General features: G+C 44.3%; 1 protein-coding gene across 1 annotated transcript in view; it reads right to left on the bottom strand.

The window, feature by feature from the left end:
* Nucleotides 1-20,234, bottom strand: part of LOC124709054 (myrosinase 1-like) — a 108,306-nt gene that overhangs the window by 66,110 nt on the left and 21,962 nt on the right. The window contains exon 3 of the mRNA XM_047240702.1: nucleotides 4,561-4,695. Within this exon, the coding sequence (XP_047096658.1) occupies nucleotides 4,561-4,695 (135 nt within the window). The remainder of the gene's footprint in view (nucleotides 1-4,560; nucleotides 4,696-20,234) is intronic.

The following is a 20,234-nucleotide window of genomic DNA, read 5'->3' as shown; positions in this document are numbered from 1 at the left end:
TAATTGTCACACTGTACACTCTATATAAAACGTGTTTCTTATACAAAGATAGCATTTGACTGTTGTTTTTTTGTGAGAAGATCGGAGTATGCCTCGTGTAAAAAGGAGAAACCTCTGCCAGCATATGTCAGAATCCGCCAGTGACAGTGAAGTAAATTAATGAGAGAAAGTTATGCCTTGACTTGTTGATAGCGACTAGTTCATATCCAGATTTCTTTTTCTCAGTTTTGTCGTTTCGCTGCAGCATAGCCTCAAGTAGAGGACTAACTAACTAGCAAACAGTGACGAATCCTTGTTCTGGAGCGCGACTCTAGCTCATGGGTCCTTCGAGATGAAAGTGGGGGGTGATGGAAACTGTTGCCACATTCTGTACGAACACTCAGTGGAACTGTGTGGCTGACCAGTGTCTGTGATTCCATCTCAACCAGTCAACTAGTCGCTGTCTACAATTCAAGGCACAACTTTCTCTCAGTTTTATGAAAGTGGGTCCCCTTCGGCTTGGCGGTTGCATCACTGCCACAGGCTTACCACCCCTAAATGGAGTGAGTGTGGAAGATGGCTGCAGTAGCGGCTGGAAATTCTGAGTCCAGATCTGCCCTGTACTCTGCCCTCTCCTACAAATATCTTCTTCAGTGTCCCTGAAGCAAGCAAACCCTTTAACGTCCATGCAGTACGTGCGCTCTGACTTTTCTCTCCGGAACAAAGCAGGATTTGCCAGCGTCAGAATCTCACCAGCCAACTGCACCAGACCTTACAAGTTCTGACCAATAGTAATTTTATAAACAAGTTTGACAATTTCCTGGTCTCATGGATTTTGTCGTTGTCAACCAATAACAGTGTGACATGGCAAGGAAGCCAGAAAATCTCTCCCACTACATCACAGATTTCCAATCCCGGCCAATGAAAAACCTTGCACATAGGCACATACAGTAAATCGCGCCTATTAACGATGTAATTAGTGTGAGCCAATAACAGACCCTCTTACTCAGGTCTGAACGAACACGAACATTCCTGCACTGTACGTCAGCGTCCAATGTCTGGTCTCCATGCTTTTCATCCCACGTTCATTTCTTATGTAGTCTCGCATAATGCAGTTTTTGTGGAATGCAGTTTGCCCTCTCCTATATTCCTGCTGTGCGGACATGGGAGAATGCTATTTTGCTATTTGACTGCTCTATACCTGTGTAGATACAGCTTTCGGTGCTGAAGAAGATTATTACTCTCTGGCCCATCTGAGTCAGCTTCCTTGTCGCGAGCCAATTAAAGATCGCCGTCAACACTGCAGAAATAACGGACCTCTTCTCACTGTATTATGAGGAAAGGAGAAGAAGAAGTAATTAACTGTTTAATCATTGGCAGTCGTGAACACTGCAGTTTTCATGCACCGTTAAATGATTGACTGTACTGTCCAATGGTATCTGAAAATTGCATTATAAAATAAGGTTATGTGAGAGTTTGCGCATGAACTGCCACGAAACAAAATGTAATCATAGTTCTCTTGGAAGTCGTTATGTCAAATGTGAATACTAAACCTGACACCACACTTCCTTGATATGCACCAGACATAAAGGACACCTAAGGAACTGAGTATTGCTACTGCGCAACACCCGCTAATTCAAATATTCGGACAGAAGTTAGTAAGGAATTATTTAGTTCACTTAGTTGCCTCATTCTCTCATGTATTTATTTAGCATCTAAATGCACAGCATTTTAGCCATACACATGTGTTCGAAGTCTACTGGAAACAAAACAGCACTGTACTCAACTTTATACGGCTCTCACACGAGATTTGAGCCTGTTAGCATGTTAAGCCTTATATCCTCGTTGAACCCAATGGTCCATATCTTTTTCATTTTTTTGGGAGATGTGTTTTACATCTGAGAGGTGTAATACTCACATCTCAGAAGATGCGATGTAACACACTGCATGTAGTTTCGTGGTTGTGGTGCAGCGTTTGTTTTATCATAGTTTCGTTCATACTTCTTTGGTTATCGATTACCAGCTCTCTTGACCAAATATATCTCTGCTGCCAATTGCTTTTCATTTGTCACTGAAAGTACAAGGAAAACAAAAAGAATGATATTCGTTCCTTCTTGTCCTGGTAGCAGTCATAACGATTGGATGCATGTCAAAAGCGCTTTCGCGCATTGAATCAGATTTTACTTCGTATATTGGCAAGTTTAAAAAAAAATTGATGTTACCTACGTTACTTCAACTATCACCGAAAACTTGACATTGTCATATGTTCAAGAGGAGAAGCAGCATCCAGAATACAGAAAACAAAAGTGGAGAGGAGACTGCAGATCTAGAAAGATCGGAGCTAGAGATTTCGGGAAAGGAGGGAAGGATTTTTTGTGATTTTGTTAGAGAGAATATAGCATATTTTTAAAAAATGTGAATGTTTTGGTTAGGCTTTACCGTGATTGTTGTTGGTATCGAATAAAACAACAAGTTTACTCTAACCATCGCTAATAATTTATTTCCGTAATGCGTTCCGGAGGTTAAAACTTCCACCATTAGGTGGATTCATGTGGATTAATAAAGCATTTTATGTCGTATTACAACTTTAGAGTAACCTGAGCCACTGTTCAACAGAGAAAAACAGAACACTGTCGCAATACATGGCACAGAGTTTTGTGGTAAAAAAGAAGTACCTCCAGTAGTTCATGTTGCTTTCTGTGTCGTGTTACATCGTATACGCCACCAAACTTTGTAAACACTGAGGAGAGCAAAGATGGCTTCTAGAATCTAACAGCTGCAGAGAACATATAGCAAAAGAAAATGCTATTTTTAAGAAAGTCTAAAAGCTTCGCAGAAATTTTTCGTTGCGTGTGCAAATATCTCCAGTGGTAACAGATTATTTTCTGTAACTGTTTCTACATAGATCTAACAGGTCCATCATCTGAGATTTGATTCAAGAAATACATGGCACCAGTAAGAAATAAAGACTACAACAGTGCAGAAACTTTTCAAAATACTATATCTCGTAAACGACTCGCAGTAGAATCCCACAACAAACACCACTGACATTCTAATTCACCCTACTCTTAGTTTGTTAATGTTAGTAGGGATTGTTTCGTTTTAAAAAAAGTGCATCTTTGCACATAAAATACACATTCTAAGTATTATTACAGTATGTTGAATGGTTAACAATCCATTCTGCCAAATCTCACAATCCATTCTGTGAAAACCACACATCAATAGCACTTCCCATTTCCGTAATATTTGCGGTGCAAGTTTTAGGTGATTCACTCTGTACAGTTCATAATCGATGTTTCACTTCAAACATGTCTTAGACACAGCGTATAATCAGGCATAATCTTAATAAACCACAGCTCTGTCATAACCAAACCATTATTCTCCTTTTATCACTCCTCTAACTCATCATCTCTGAATGCTGTCCTCCCAAACACACACACACACACACACACACACACACACACACACACACACACGCATGCATACACACGCGCACGCACGAACGCACTACCAATGTAACTTAACAATAGTAAGTAAAATGTTGTTTGTATGTAAAGTAGCACTTACCCACAGCTACGCCTGCACACATGTAGGTATGTGACATTTATTGTGGACACCTCCTCCTCCTCTCTCTGCCCCCCTCCTTCCCCCTGTCTCTGTCTGTCTCATCCTCCCCCCCCCCCCCTTCCCTTCTCACTATCAATGTCCTCGCCCCTTCACTATGCTCAGCAGTATGCATCCCACCCTTGGAGCACATTCCAGTACTACCGACGTAATATGCCAGTCACCTCCATCCCCATCCCCATGGGAGCTAGGTGGTTCTTATCCCAATAGCGCTGTTTCCTAGACAATTAATGTTATGTAAAAGATGTTTGGTGTCAATCGATCCTGTGGTGTAGGAGAAGATGTGGAATATATAAAGACATATACATCCATTTATATGATTATACCAATTTTTTGCGACAAAATTATTAGTTGTAAAGTTTCTAACATGTCTTCTTGTTTACTTAAATGTGTGCAAAGAATAAAGTTATGTGAACCTTGACAGAAGAGTATCTGTGACCAGCGAAGATAGTTACTGTTACATTTCTACTTATCTATTCAACCAAAGATCTCCACGAAGCTTTAAGACTTGCTCTGAAACAGTGTTTTGTTTTACGCTCTTTGCACTTACATTCTTGATGCTATCTCTGCTCTCGTCATTGTTTGCAAAGTGTGATGGTGCATGTGATGTAAAGTTACAGAAAAAGGAGCCCGTGACCACTGGAGGTATTTTTTAATTTTTTTCTCCCACAGAACTGTGAGCATTTACTGTAATGGTGTTTTGCTTTTCTCTATTAGAGAGTGCCACAGGTTACTCCAAAGGTATAACACAACGCGTACATGCCACATTAACCCACATAAATCCACCCAAAGATGGACATGTAAACCTCTGATTCTAAGCAGAAATAATAATAAGCGACTGGTAACAGCAAACTCGTAGACTTTTTCGACAATATTTTTTGGAGACGTGATATCGCCTCACAGAAAGAAGAAGACGAACAGCTGACCGCGATCGGAGCTGGGCGCGCACTCACTCACCATGGGCTGGATGCCGTTGGCCAGCAGCTCGTCGATGACGTCATTGTAGTGGTCTATGCCCGCCTGGTTGATGTTGTCTGTGTCTCCAGTGGGCAGGATGCGGGGCCAGCTCAGCGAGAAGCGGTACACGTTCGCCTGAAATTCAACAGCTCTCACTGCAAAAGTCTCCACGCACTGCAGACGAGTTTACTGCAACGAAATTATGTCAGGCCGTCCAATGAGAAGCGCATTCGACTGCTCAGTTTCATCTTTTGGAGATTACGAATCAGACACTGTGAGTTCGTCAATACTCTGGACGGTAAGGTGCGTATGACACAAATAAAAAAACCGTTCTGTCCTTACATGTAACATTAGTGTGAAAATTAGTAAGAAACTGTGAACAATATTCTTAATATGTCAACAATCATAGTAAGTAAGCATAATGCAAATATTTTGGGAAAGTTGCCATATCAAAACAATGCTTACCACTGAAATGAAAGTGATACCGTCATCATCATCATCATCATCATCATCAACAACAACAACAACAACAGCAATATCATCATTACCATCTACCATTTGACACTCAATGCTTTTCCAGGTACTACAATCTTCCTCCATACCATTTTTACTCTTCTATTTATTCTCTTCGCGTCCATCCAGTCACAGTCTTCAACTACAGTAGATGTAAAGACTAATCTTTTGTTCAGCGACTTCGCTATTAATTTATACGAGTTTCTTTTTTATACTGGTTATACAGTTTTTTAGTTTAATTGTAACTGATTTTTCAAAACTATTTTCAAACCTGCTCTATTTAGTTTTTCCGTTATTGTTATTTGCATGCGCTAGAAGCATTCAGAATAGTGCCACTATAAAAAAGAAAGCTGATTGTTGACAGTCAATAGCTATTCAACAAGAAAACTCATATTAATAAATTTCATATTAGAAGAACGAATGAGTTACGCTCTCCTTCACTCAAGCTTAGCACAACACAGAAACATCCTCCTAGTGGAGGATGTGACAGGTCATAAAATTAACTTTAAACACAAACTGAAAACCACATACAAAAAAAAAATAATAAAAATCGCAACACCGAGAAGGACTTGTGCGACATGAACGAAAGTTGGCAGGTGTTTTCCAACATCTGAACGATCATGTGTATTCCATAGAGCCGCTATGCGGATGCAAATCAGATTTGCTTTAAATATACGCTGTAACAGTCGTGAGTGTTGGTTACCTTTGAGATTGGGCGTGGTGACTTGATGTTGGTCAAGAATATCTTTAAGGCGACATTTTAAGACGTCATTATCAACACCTCACTGAGTATGAACTAGGTCGTGCAATAGGATTACGAGAAGCTGGATGTTCCCTGTACGATACTGCAGAAAGTCTTGGCAGGAATGTAGCCACTGTACATGATTTCCGGTAACGGGGTTCGCCAATATGTACGGCCGCAAGAAGGGCAGGCTCCGGACGGGAACGTGGCACTGTCGAGAGGGAATATTACAGTGTTCGGTTTATGGCTCTCGCATATCGTACTGCAAATGCAGCAGCAGTTCGAGCAGCAGTTCGAGCAGCAGTTAGGACCACAATGAACGACTAACTGTTACCAGTCGGTTAATTCAAAGGCAGCTCCGAGCCAGATGCCCCTTAGTGTCCATTCCACTGACGACAAACCACCGCCATTTGTTACTTCAGTGGTGTCATGCGAGAGCTCATCGGAAGGCAGACTGGAGGTTTGTTGTGTTTTATGATTAAAGCTGGTTCTGCCTCGGTGCATGTGTTGATTATAAGGAGGCGAGTTGAGAGTCTGCGATCAACCTGTCTGCGTGCTAGACACACCGGACCTACACCTGGAGTTACGGTCTGGGGTGCGATTTCGTACGACAGCTTATCCCACGCACGATGACTGCAAATTTGTGCGTCAGTCTGGCGATTCGATCTGATGGGCTCTCATTCATGAACAAAATTCCAGGAAGTGTTTTCCATCAGGATAACGCTCGCCCACGTAGCGCTGTTATAGCTCGATATGCTCTACAGAGTGCTGACATGTTGCCTTGGACTACTCGAGCACCAGATCTGCGTCCAATAGAGCACATATGGGACATCATCGAACGACAACGCCAGTGTCATTCACAAACAGAATTAACCGTCCCTGTACTGATCGGCAAAGTGTTACAGCCGTGGGACTGCATCCCACAAATAGACATCCGACTCGTGTACAACATAAGCATGCACGTTTGTATTCTTCCATCCAACATTCTGGGGGCTACACCTGTTACTAATGTATCAGCGCTTCACATTTACAGCCGCGCGGGATTAGCCGAGCGGTCTTAGGCTCTGCAGTCATGGACTGTGCGGCTGGCCCCGACGGAGGTTCGAGTCCTCCCTCGGGCAAGGGTGTGTGTGATTTTCCTTAGGATAATTTTGTGGTGTCACCGCCAGACACCACACTTGCTTGGTTTGTTGTTGTTGTGGTCTTCAGTCCTGAGACTGGTTTGATGTAGCTCTCGCTACTCTATCCTGTGCAAGCTTCTTCATCTCCCAGTACTTACTGCATCCTACATCCTTCTGAATCTGCTTAGTGTATTCATCTCTTGGTCTCCATCTACGATTTTTACCCTCCACACTGCCCTCCAATGCTAAATTGATGATCCCTTGATGCCTCTGAACATGTCCTACCAACCGGTCCCTTATTCTTGTAAGTTGTGCCACAAACTCCTCTTCTCTCCAATTCTATTCAATACCTCCTCATTAGTTATGTGATCTACCCATACAATCTTCGGCATTCTTCTGTAGTACCACATTTCGAAAGCTTCTATTCTCTTCTTGTCCAAACTATTTATCATCCATGTTTCACTTCCATACATGGCTACACTCCATACAAATACTTTCAGAAACGACTTCCTGACACTTAAATCTATACTCGATGTTAACAAATTTCTCTTCTTCAGAAACGATTTCCTTGCCATTGCTAGTCTACATTTTATATCCTCTCTACTTCGACCATCATCAGTTATTTTACTCCCTAAGTAACAAAACTCCTTTACTATTTTAAGTGTCTCATTTCCTAATCAAATTCCCTCAGCATCACCCGATTTAATTTGACTACATTCCATTATCTTTGTTTTGCTTTTGTTGATGTTCATCTTATATCCTCCTTTGAAGACACTGTTCATTCCGTTCAACTGCTCTTCCAATTCCTTTGCTGTCTCTGACAGAATTACAATGTCATCGGCGAACCTCAAAGTTTTTACTTCTTCTCCATGAATTTTACTACCTACTCCGAATTTTTCTTTTGTTTCCTTTACTGCTTGCTCAATATACAGATTGAATAACATCGGGGAGAGGCTACAACCCTGTCTCACTCCTTTCCCAACCACTGCTTCCCTTTCATGCCCCTCGACTCTTATAACTGCCATCTGGTTTCTGTACAAATTGTAAATAGCCTTTCGCTCCCTGTATTTTACCCCTGCCACCTTCAGAATTTGAAAGAGAGTATTCCAGTTAACATTGTCAAAAGCTTTCTCTAAGTCTACAAATGCTAGAAACGTAGGTTTGCCTTTTCTTAATCTTTCTTCTAAGATAAGTCGTAAGGTTAGTATTGCCTCACGTGTTCCAACATTTCTACTGAATCCAAACTGATCTTCCCCGAGGTCCGCTTCTACCAGTTTTTCCATTCGTCTGTAAAGAATTCGCGTTAGTATTTTGCAGCTGTGACTTATTAAACTGATAGTTCGGTAATTTTCACATCTGTCAACACCTGCTTTCTTTGGGATTGGAATTATTATATTCTTCTTGAAGTCTGAGGGTATTTCGCCTGTCTCATACATCTTGCTCACCAGATGGTAGAGTTTTGTCATGACTGGCTCTCCCAAGGCCATCAGTAGTTCTAATGGAATGTTGTCTACTCCCGGGGCCTTGTTTTGACTCAGGTCTTTCAGTGCTCTGTCAAACTCTTCACGCAGTATCATATCTCCCATTTCATCTTCATCTACATCCTCTTCCATTTCCATAATATTGTCCTCAAGTACATCGCCCTTGTATAAACCCTCTATATACTCCTTCCATCTTTCTGCCTTCCCTTCTTTGCTTAGAACTGGGTTTCCATCTGAGCTCTTGATATTCATACAAGTGGTTCTCTTCTCTCCAAAGGTCTCTTTAATTTTCCTGTAGGCAGTATCTATCTTACCCCTAGTGAGACAAGCCTCTACATCCTTACATTTGTCCTCTAGCCATCCCTGCTTAGCCATTTTGCACGTCCTGTCGATCTCATTTTTGAGACGTTTGTATACCTTTTTGCCTGCTTCATTTACCGCATTTTTATATTTTCTCCTTTCATCAATTAAATTCAATATTTCTTCTGTTACCCAAGGATTTCTATTAGCCCTTGTCTTTTTACCTACTTGATCGTCTGCTGCCTTCATTACTTCATCCCTCAGAGTTACCCATTCTTCTTCTACTGTATTTCTTTCCCCCATTCCTGTCAATTGTTCCCTTATGCTCTCCCTCAAACTCTCTACAACCTCTGGTTCTTTCAGTTTATCCAGGTCCCATCTCCTTAAGTTCCCACCTTTTTGCAGTTTCTTCAGCTTCAATCTGCAGTTCATAACCAATAGATTGTGGTCAGAATCCACATCTGCCCCTGGAAAGTCTTACAATTTAAAACCTGGTTCCTAAATCTCTGTCTTACCATTATATAATCTATCTGATACCTTTTAGTATCTCCAGGATTCTTCCATGTATACAACCTTCTTTTATGATTCTTGAACCAAGTGTTAGCTATGATTAAGTCATGCTCTGTGCAAAATTCTACAAGGCGGCTTCCTCTTTCATCTCTTCTCCCCAATCCATATTCACCTACTGTGTTTCCTTCTCTCCATTTTCCTACTGATGAATTCCAGTCACCCTTGACTATTGAATTTTCGTCTCCATTCACTACCTGAATAATTTCTTTTATCTCGTCATACATTTCATCAATTTCTTCATCATCTGCAGAGCTAGTTGGCATATAAACTTGTACTACTGTAGTTGGCATGGGCTTTGTGTCTATCTTGGCCACAATAATGCGTTCACTATGCTGTTTGTAGTAGCTTACCCGCACTCCTATTTTTTTATTCATTATTAAACCTACTCGTGCATTACCCCTATTTGATTTTGTATTTATAACCCTGTATCACCTGACCAAACGTCTTGTTCAAAAAAATGGTTCAAATGGCTCTGAGCACTATGGGACTCAACTGCTGAGGTCATTAGTCCCCTAGAACTTAGAACTAGTTAAACCTAACTAACCTAAGGACATCACAAACATCCATGCCCGAGGCAGGATTCGAACCTGCGACCGTAGCGGTCTTGCGGTTCCAGACTGCAGCGCCTTTAACCGCACGGCCACTTCGGCCGGCTCCAAACGTCTTGTTCCTCCTGCCACCGAACTTCACTAATTCCCACTATGTCTAACTTTAACCTATCCATTTCCCTTTTTAAATTTTCTAACCTACCTGCCCGATTAAGGGATCTGACATTCCACGCTCCGATCCGTAGAACGCCAGTTTTCTTTCTCCTGATAACGACGTCCTCTTGAGTAGTCCCCGCCCGGAGATCCGAATGGGGGACTATTTTACCTCCGGAATATTTTACCCAAGAGGACGCCATCATCATTTAATCATACAGTAAAGCTGCATGTCCTCGGGAAAAATTACGGCTGTAGTTTCCCCTTGCTTTCAGCCGTTCGCAGTTCCAGCACAGCAAGGCCGTTTTGATTAATGTTACAAGGCCAGATCAGTCAATCATCCAGACTGTTGCCCCTGCAACTACTTAAAAGGCTGCTGCCCCTCTTCAGGAACCACACGTTTGTCTGGCCTCTCAACAGATACCCCTCCGTTGTGGTTGCATCTACGGTACGGCCATCTGTATCGCTGAGGCACGCAAGCCTCCCCACCAACGGCAAGGTCCATGGTTCATGGGGGGACTTGCTAGATGGTAGCCTTTAAATCGGCCGCGGTGCGATAGTATACGTCGGACCGGCGTGTCGCCACTATCAGTGATTGCAGACCGAGCGCCGCCACACGACAGGTCTAGTCTAGAGAGACTCTCTACCACTCGCCCCAGTTGTACAGCCGACTTTGCTAGCGATGGTTCACTGTATACAGACGCTCTCAACTGCAGAGACGACAGTTTAGCATAGCCTTCAGCTCCGTCATTTGCTACGACCTAGCAAGGCGCCGTATTCAGTTACTATAATCTGAACAGATACTACTGTGAACGATGTACCGTCAAGAACGACGTTCATCATTAATGGATTAAAGTTAAGTATAAAACTAATTACGTCCGCTTTCTGAATTCTAATTCCTTGTCATGTTCCAGACGTCACGTCAGTATAGTACTTCCCTCCTCACGCCAGCCTGCGTGAGCTAAAACGCGGCCTCCTCTAGTAACACGGTGTTGGCACTTCTGCCAACACAACAAATTTAGGTTAAGTAGTGTGTAAGCTTAGGGACTGATGACCTTAGCAGTTAGGTCCCGTAAGATTTCACACACGTTTGAACATTTTACACATTTACATTGGCTTTTCTTGCGGTTACATTAACCTGTCATCCAGCAATGTTGATCACTTGAATATGTCACCTACACAAATGTATTCTCGAAATCCCATTACTCTACATTAACTGATTTTGGTGTTCCATTTTTCTTCCATCAGTGTATGTTCGACAACTTATTCTGCTCCACAGAAAAATTATGGATTGTGTAATAATACGGCGTGTGGGAGAGAAAGAAATAGGGAGAGAGAAAGAGAAGGAGAGGAAGAGAGATTGAAAACATTTAAGTATAAATCCCAGTAAAAAAAAAGAGTTAAAGACATTCACGTATGTGGTCAAAATTATGCCAATGTGGCACTGAGAAAGTGTACTATCAGTATAAAACTGACTATTTTGAAGTCTCGTTCATGTTCTACATTGATGAGGTTATAGAAAAATTTAAACATAGCCTCAGGTTTTTCTCAGATGGTGCAGTTATCTATAATGAAATACCATCTGAGAAAAAACCTGCAGAGATACTAAGTCAGGCCTCGATAAGAGTTCACAGAGGTACAAAGACTGGCAATTTACTTTAAACGTTCTGAAATGTAAAATTGTGGACCTCACCAAACTCGAAAAAGTAGTATCCTACTATAGCAAAGTGACACAATGGGAATCAGCCAACTCAAACAAATTCCTGAATGTAAAAATTTGCACGGATATGAGATAGAACTGTCACTTAGGTTGAATAGTACGAGAGTATTCTGTAGGTAATGCAACACTTTCTTTTTCTCGGCCAATTTCGGTGGAAAAAATGCGAAATTTGCTGTGGGCATCGTGAACTATTTGCGCTTCGGCCCTTATAGATTCACGAAGTTTCGGTAGATGATGGTGCTATGTGTAGACTTCAAAATGGCGTGTGTAACAGAGGTGCGTTCGAAGACAGATCTGTCACTGAGTTTCTTTTGGCGGAAAACCGGAACATCGCAGACATTCATAGGAACTTGCAGAACGTCTAAAGTGGCATGGTAGTCACCAAAAGTACGGTGAGTCTGTCATCATCGCAATAAGGTAGTACAAAATTGTCAGATCTCCCGCCTGCCGGCCGGCCGCTCACAGCTGTGACTCGTGCAGCGTTGGCACGTGCAGACACTCTCATTCGAGGTGATCGACGGATCACAATCAAACACTTCGCTGCTCAACTGGACGTCCCTGTTGGTAGTGCTGAGACCTTCGTCCACCAGATGGTGTGTTCGAATGTGTGTGTCAGCGGTGTCCTGGCCACCTCAAGAAAAACCGCAAAGAGCAACTGAAGACCATCCGTTTCGCCCAATGTAGGAGACACTCCGCGGGAAGCAGTCCATGGATGATAGCTTACTGATGGAGCAGGGCACTGGCTCCGACGTCGACAATAGAGTGTTACCGTGCAGGTTCTCCCAGTGAGGTGGCGAAGGATCGTCTCATTGAACGGAGAATATGTTAATAATAGGGTTTTGTAGCCAAAAGAGTGGCATATAGTGTGGTATATTGAAAACCTGAATAAAACCAACCTAGTTTCAGACAAAAAAAGTGTTGCATTACTTCCTAAACGCTCCTCGTAGATTTGTTGTTTTGATTTTAATGGTTTATTACAGTGTGATGTGTTATAGTCTTCGCCGGCCGGAGTGGCCGAGCGGTTCTAGGCGCTACAGTCTGGAACCACGCGACCGCTACGGTCGCAGGTTCGAATCCTGCCTCGGGCATGGATGTGTGTGATGTCCTTAGGTTAGTTAGGTTTAAGTAGTTCTAAGTTCTAGGGGGCTGATGACCTCAGCAGTTAAGTCCCATAGTGCTGAGAGCTATTTTGCTATAGTCTTCGTTTCATTATATATTTCTTACAACTCGCACTTTATGCTATTTTTATTCTTTAAATATTGTGATTCTTTTTTAAGAAGAAAAAAGAAGGTATCTCTCTTACCACTGCTGGCCACAATTTGCATCTCTTTAAAGAATAACCTTGGCCATTTGTTTTAGTCTATAACACACCATCTTGGGAAGCGAGCATCACGACTGCACTGCCTTTATTTAAGGGTTACACCCTACTCCACGCGTTTCCTATGACAGAGAAAAAATGTTTTCTAAACGTTTCTGGCTTATTTATATATTGTGATTTGTTGATCATGAGATAACTTGATGATAGTAATTGGTACCGAAACAGATAGCCAGTAGGTAAAATTTAAAAAAAAAAAATGCGGCCATAGACTATAGCAAATGTTTCCTGCTTACTTAACCACCCTTGGGCACGCTGTAATTAGTTCAGTCTGGACTTCGCTTTAGCTACGGGAGCGCTACTTAGGGACTTGTAGACTATTCCTAAGGCTGCTTTTTGAAAGAAGAGTTTCGTGGGAGACATGGCCTCAGTCTTCCGGTGTCTACAAGTTCAGGTTTCTCGGCATCTCCTTGGCGCTCCCCTACGTCTGAAACAAACCTGTGGCCACTATACCGCCCTTCTTTGTCTATCATCGATACATATCTGTTCGGGCAACCTAGTACTGGCCCCACACCCTCGACAGTATTCTAGGCTGGATCACAGAGACTTTTGTAAGCATACTCTTTTGTAGACCGATTGCACTGCGCCGGTATCCTACCAATGAACCGAAGTCTGCCTCCTACTTTAGCTACAAGGGGCGTTCAATAAGTGATGCAACACATTTTTTTCTGAGAACAGGTTGGTTTTATTCAGTGTGCCAATACACCATATTATTATTCACTGTTTTGGCCACAAAATTCTATTTTTGAACATAATCTCCTTTGAAAGTGACGGTCTCACGCCATATTGCTAGGCAAGCCAGTATACGCGCATGGTATCACTCTATCAGTCGATGGTGGAGGCAGCTTTTTGCCACATCAATAAGCTCATCACCATTCGCGTACTGCTTTCCGAGCAGCGCATCCTTCATGGGCTAAACAGATGGAAGTCGGAAGGTGCGAGGTACGGGCATTTTGTAACCCAAATTGTCCGGGGAAAAAAGTGTTGCATTACGTTCAGAACACCCTCGTACTATTCAACCTAAGTGATGGTTCTATTTCATATCCCACTATGTCTGCTGTAGTAGGATACTACCATTTTCCGTTTGGTGAGGTCCACAGTTTTACATTTCAGAACATTTAAAGTAAATTGCCAGTCTTCGCAACACTGTGAATTCTTATTGAGACCTGACTCAGTATCTCTGCAAGATCTTTTTTCAGATAGTCTTTCATTATATGTAACGGCATCATCTTTGAAAAATTTGAGGCTATTTTTAATTTTTTCTATGAAGTTATTAATATAAAATATGAACAATGAGGCTTCAAAATAGTCAGTTTTATGCTGATAGTACACTTTCTCAATGACACATTTATACCTAACTGTTTTCAATCTCTCTTCCTCTTCCTATGTCTTTCTGTCACACACGCCGTATTATTACACAATCCATGATTCTTCTTTGGAGTAGAATAAGTTGTCGAACGTACACTGACGGAAGAAAAATAGAACGCCAAAAACAATTAATGTAGAGTAATGAGATTTCGAGAATACACTTGTCTACGTAACATATTCAAGTGGCTCAAGAACATTGCAAGATCACAGGTTTATGTAACCGCGAGACAAGCCAATGTAAATGTGAAGTGCTGGTACATTAGTAACCGACATAACCCCCAGAATGTTGTATGCAAGAATACAAACGCGCATGCATTGTGTTGTACAGGTGCTGGATTTTCTGTCTGTGGGATGGAGTTCCATACCTGTAGCACTCGATCGGTCAGTACAGGGACAGTTAATGCTGTTTGTGGATGACGATGGAGTTGCCGTCCGATTATGTTCCGTATGTGCTCGACTGGAGACAGATCTGGTGATCGAGCAGTCCAAGGCAATATGTCGACACTCTGTAGGGAATATTGGGGTAGAACAGCGCTACGTGGGCGAGCGTTATCCTGATGGAAAACACTTCCTGGAATTCTGTTCATGAATGAGAGCCCAACAGATCGAATTACTAGACTGACGTACAAATTTGCAGTCATGGTGCGTGGGATAACCACGAGAGGGCTCCTGTTGTCATACGAAATCGTACCCCAGACCATAACTACAGGTTAGTCGTAGGCCCTCAAGTGCCCTCCTTATAATCAACACATTGCACAAAAGCGTGTAATCAGAATAATTGCTGGAGCTCATCCAAGATAGTCCTGCAGACACTTATTTAAAGAGCTAGAGGTCTTCACTGTAGCCTCACAATATATATATATATATATATATATATATATATGGTGTTTCAAAAAGGTATGGCCAAACTTTCCGGAAACATTCCTCACACACGAGAAAGAAAATATGTTATGTGGACATGTGTCCGGAAACGCTTACTTTCCATGTTAGAGCTCATTTTGTTACTTCTCTTCAAATCACATTAATCATGGAATGGAAACACACAGCAACAGAACGTACCAGCGTGACTTCAAACACTTTCTTACAGGAAATGTTCAAAATGTCCTCCGTTAGCGAGGATACATACATCCACCCTCCGTCGCATGGAATCCCTGATGCGCTGATGCAGCCTTGGAGAAAGGCGTATTGTATCACAGTCGTCCACAATACGAGCACGAAGAGTCTCTACATTTGATACCGGGGTTGCGTAGACAAGAGCATTCAAATGCCCCCATAAATGAAAGTCAAGAGGGTTGGGGTCAGGAGAGCGTGGAGGCCATGGAATTGGTCCGCCTCTACTAACCCATCGGTCACCGAATCTGTTGTTGAGAAGCGTACGAACACTTCGACTGAAATGTGCAGGAGCTTCATCGTGCATGAACCACATGTTGTGTCGTACTTGTAAAGGCACATGTTCTAGCAGCGCAGGTAGAGTATCCCGTATGAAATCATGATAACGTGCTCCATTGAGTGTAGGCGGAAGAACATGGGGCCCAATCAAGACATCATCAACAATGCCTGCCCAAACGTTCACAGAAAATCTGTGTTGATGACGTGATTGCACAATTGCGTGCGGATTCTCGTCAACCCACGCATGTTGAGTGTGAAAATTTACAATTTGATCACGTTGGAATGAAGCCTCGTCCGTAAAGAGAACATTTGCACTGAAATGAGGATTGACACATTGTTGGATGAACCATTTGCAGAAGTGTACCCGTGGAGGCCAATCAGCTACTGATAATGCCTGCACACGCTGTACATGGTACGGAAACAACTGGTTCTCCCGTAGCACTCTCCATACAGTGACATGGTCAACGTTATCTTGTACAGCAACAACTTCTTTGACGCTGACATTAGGGTTATCGTCAACTGCACGAAGAATTGCCTCGTCCATTGCAGGTGTCCTCGTCGTTCTAGGTCTTCCCCAGTCGCGAGTCATAGGCTGGTATGTTCCGTGCTCCCTAAGACGCCGATCAATTGCTTCGAACGTCTTCCTGTCGGGACACCTTCGTTCTGTAAATCCGTCTCGATACAAACGTACCGCGCCACGGCTATTGCCCCGTGCTAATCCATACATCAAATGAGCATCTGCCAACTCCGCGTTTGTAAACATTGCACTGACTGCAAAACCACGTTCGTGATGAACACTAAGCTGTTGATGCTACGTACTGATGTGCTTGATGCTAGTACTGTAGAGCTATGAGTCGCATGTCAACACAAGCACCGAAGTCAACATTACCTTCCTTCAATTGGGCCAACTGGCGGTGAATCGAGGAAGTACAGTACATACTGATGAAACTAAAATGAGCTCTAACATGGAAATTAAGCGTTTCCGGACACATGTCCACATAACATCTTTTCTTTATTTGTGTGTGAGGAATGTTTCCCGAAAGTTTGGCCGTACCTTTTTGTAACACCCTGTGTATACACTCCTGGAAATTGAAATAAGAACACCATGAATTCATTGTCCCAGGAAGGGGAAACTTTATTGACACATTCCTGGGGTCAGATACATCACATGATCACACTGACAGAACCACAGGCACATAGACACAGGCAACAGAGCATGCACAATGTCGGCACTAGTACAGTGTATATCCACCTTTCGCAGCAATGCAGGCTGCTATTCTCCCATGGAGACGATCGTAGAGATGCTGGATGTAGTCCTGTGGAACGGCTTGCCATTCCATTTCCACCTGGCGCCTCAGTTGGACCAGCGTTCGTGCTGGACGTGCAGACCGCGTGAGACGACGCTTCATCCAGTCCCAAACATGCTCAATGGGGGACAGATCTGGAGATCTTGCTGGCCAGGGTAGTTGACTTACACCTTCTAGAGCACGTTGGGTGGCACGGGATACATGCGGACGTGCATTGTCCTGTTGGAACAGCACGTTCCCTTGCCGGTCTAGGAATGGTAGAACGATGGGTTCGATGACGGTTTGGATGTACCGTGCACTATTCAGTGTCCCCTCGACGATCACCAGTGGTGTACGGCCAGTGTAGGAGATCGCTCCCCACACCATGATGCCGGGTGTTGGCCCTGTGTGCCTCGGTCGTATGCAGTCCTGATTGTGGCGCTCACCTGCACGGCGCCAAACACGCATACGACCATCATTGGCACCAAGGCAGAAGCGACTCTCATCGCTGAAGACGACACGTCTCCATTCGTCCCTCCATTCGCGCCTGTCGCGACACCACTGGAGGCGGGCTGCACGATGTTGGGGCGTGAGCGGAAGACGGCCTAACGGTGTGCGGGACCGTAGCCCAGCTTCATGGAGACGGTTGCGAATGGTCCTCGCCGATACCCCAGGAGCAACAGTGTCCCTAATTTGCTGGGAAGTGGCGGTGCGGTCCCCTACGGCACTGCGTAGGATCATACAGTCTTGGCGTGCATCCGTGCGTCGCTGCGGTCCGGTCCCAGGTCGACGGGCACGTGCACCTTCCGCCGACCACTGGCGACAACATCGATGTACTGTTTAGACCTCACGCCCCACGTGTTGAGCAATTCGGCGGTACGTCCACCCGGCCTCCCGCATGCCCACTATACGCCCTCGCTCAAAGTCCGTCAACTGCACATACGGTTCACGTCCACGCTGTCGCGGCATGCTACCAGTGTTACAGACTGCGATGGAGCTCCGTATGCCACGGCAAACTGGCTGACACTGACGGTTGCGGTGCACAAATGCTGCGCAGCTAGCGCCATTCGACGGCCAACACCGCGGTTCCTGGTGTGTCCGCTGTGCCGTGCGTGTGATCATTGCTTGTACAGCCCTCTCGCAGTGTCCACAGGACTACATCCAGCATCTCTACGATCGTCTCCATGGGAGAATAGCAGCCTGCATTGCTGCGAAAGGTGGATATACACTGTACTAGTGCCGACATTGTGCATGCTCTGTTGCCTGTGTCTATGTGCCTGTGGTTCTGTCAGTGTGATCATGTGATGTATCTGACCCCAGGAATGTGTCAATAAAGTTTCCCCTTCCTGGGACAATGAATTCATGGTGTTCTTATTTCAATTTCCAGGATATATATATATATATATACTCCTGGAAATGGAAAATAGAACACATTGACACCGGTGTGTCAGACCCACCATACTTGCTCCGGACACTGCGAGAGGGCTGTACAAGCAATGATCACACGCACGGCACAGCGGACACAGCAGGAACCGCGGTGTTGGCCGTCGAATGGCGCTAGCTGCGCAGCATTTGTGCACCGCAGCCGTCAGTGTCAGCCAGTTTGCCGTGGCATACGGAGCTCCATCGCAGTCTTTAACACTGGTAGCATGCCGCGACAGCGTGGACGTGAACCGTATGTGCAGTTGACGGACTTTGAGCGAGGGCGTATAGTGGGCATGCGAGAGGCCGGGTGGACGTACCGCCGAATTGCTCAACACGTGGGGCGTGAGGTCTCCACAGTACATCGATGTTGTCGCCAGTGGTCGGCGGTAGGTGCACGTGCCCGTCGACCTGGGACCGGACCGCAGCGACGCACGGAAGCACGCCAAGACCGTAGGATCCTACGCAGTGCCGTAGGGGACCGCACCGCCACTTCCCAGCAAATTAGGGACACTGTTGCTCCTGGGGTATCGGCGAGGACCATTCGCAACCGTCTCCATGAAGCTGGGCTACGGTCCCGCACACCGTTAGGCCGTCTTCCGCTCACGCCCCAACATCGTGCAGCCCGCCTCCAGTGGTGTCGCGACAGGCGTGAATGGAGGGACGAATGGAGACGTCTCGTCTTCAGCGATGAGAGTCGCTTCTGCCTTGGTGCCAATGATGGCCGTATGCGTGTTTGGCGCCGTGCAGGTGAGCGCCACAATCAGGACTGCATACGACCGAGGCACACAGGGCCAACACCCGGCATCATGGTGTGGGGAGCGATCTCCTACACTGGCCGTACACCACTGGTGATCGTCGAGGGGACACTGAATAGTGCACGGTACATCCAAACAGTCATCGAACCCATCGTTCTACCATTCCTAGACCGGCAAGGGAACTTGCTGTTCCAACAGGACAATGCACGTCCGCTTGTATCCCGTGTCACCCAACGTGCTGTAGAAGGTGTAAGTCAACTACCCTGGCCAGCAAGATCTCCAGATCTGTCCCCCATTGAGCATGTTTGGGACTGGATGAAGCGTCGTCTCACGCGGTCTGCACGTCCAGCACGAACGCTGGTCCAACTGAGGCGCCAGGTGGAAATGGCATGGCAAGCTGTTCCACAGGACTACATCCAGCATCTCTACGATCGTCTCCATGGCAGAATAGCAGCCTGCATTGCTGCGAAAGGTGGATATACACTGTACTAGTGCCGACATTGTGCATGCTCTGTTGCCTGTGTCTATGTGCCTGTGGTTCTGTCAGTGTGATCATGTGATGTATCTGACCCCAGGAATGTGTCAATAAAGTTTCCCCTTCCTGGGACAATGAATTCACGGTGTTCTTATTTCAATTTCCAGGAGTATATATATATATATATATATATATATATATATATATATATATATATATATATTCACTTATGAAATTTGTTATTAACAATCCAAATTAATTCAAAAGTAATAGCAGTGCACATGGCTACAACACTAGGAGAAAGGATGATATTCACTACTCAAGGTTACATCTAACTTTGGCTCAGAAGGGGGTAAATTATGCTGCCACAAAAGTCTTTGGTCACGTACCTTATGGCATCAAAAGTCTGACAGATAGCCATATAGCATTTAAAAGGAAATTAAAAAAATTCTT

The sequence above is a fragment of the Schistocerca piceifrons genome, chromosome 7 (assembly GCF_021461385.2).
Source record: "Schistocerca piceifrons isolate TAMUIC-IGC-003096 chromosome 7, iqSchPice1.1, whole genome shotgun sequence".
Taxonomy (NCBI): Eukaryota; Metazoa; Arthropoda; class Insecta; order Orthoptera; family Acrididae; genus Schistocerca; species Schistocerca piceifrons.
This window is presented reverse-complemented; position numbering and strand designations above follow the sequence as displayed.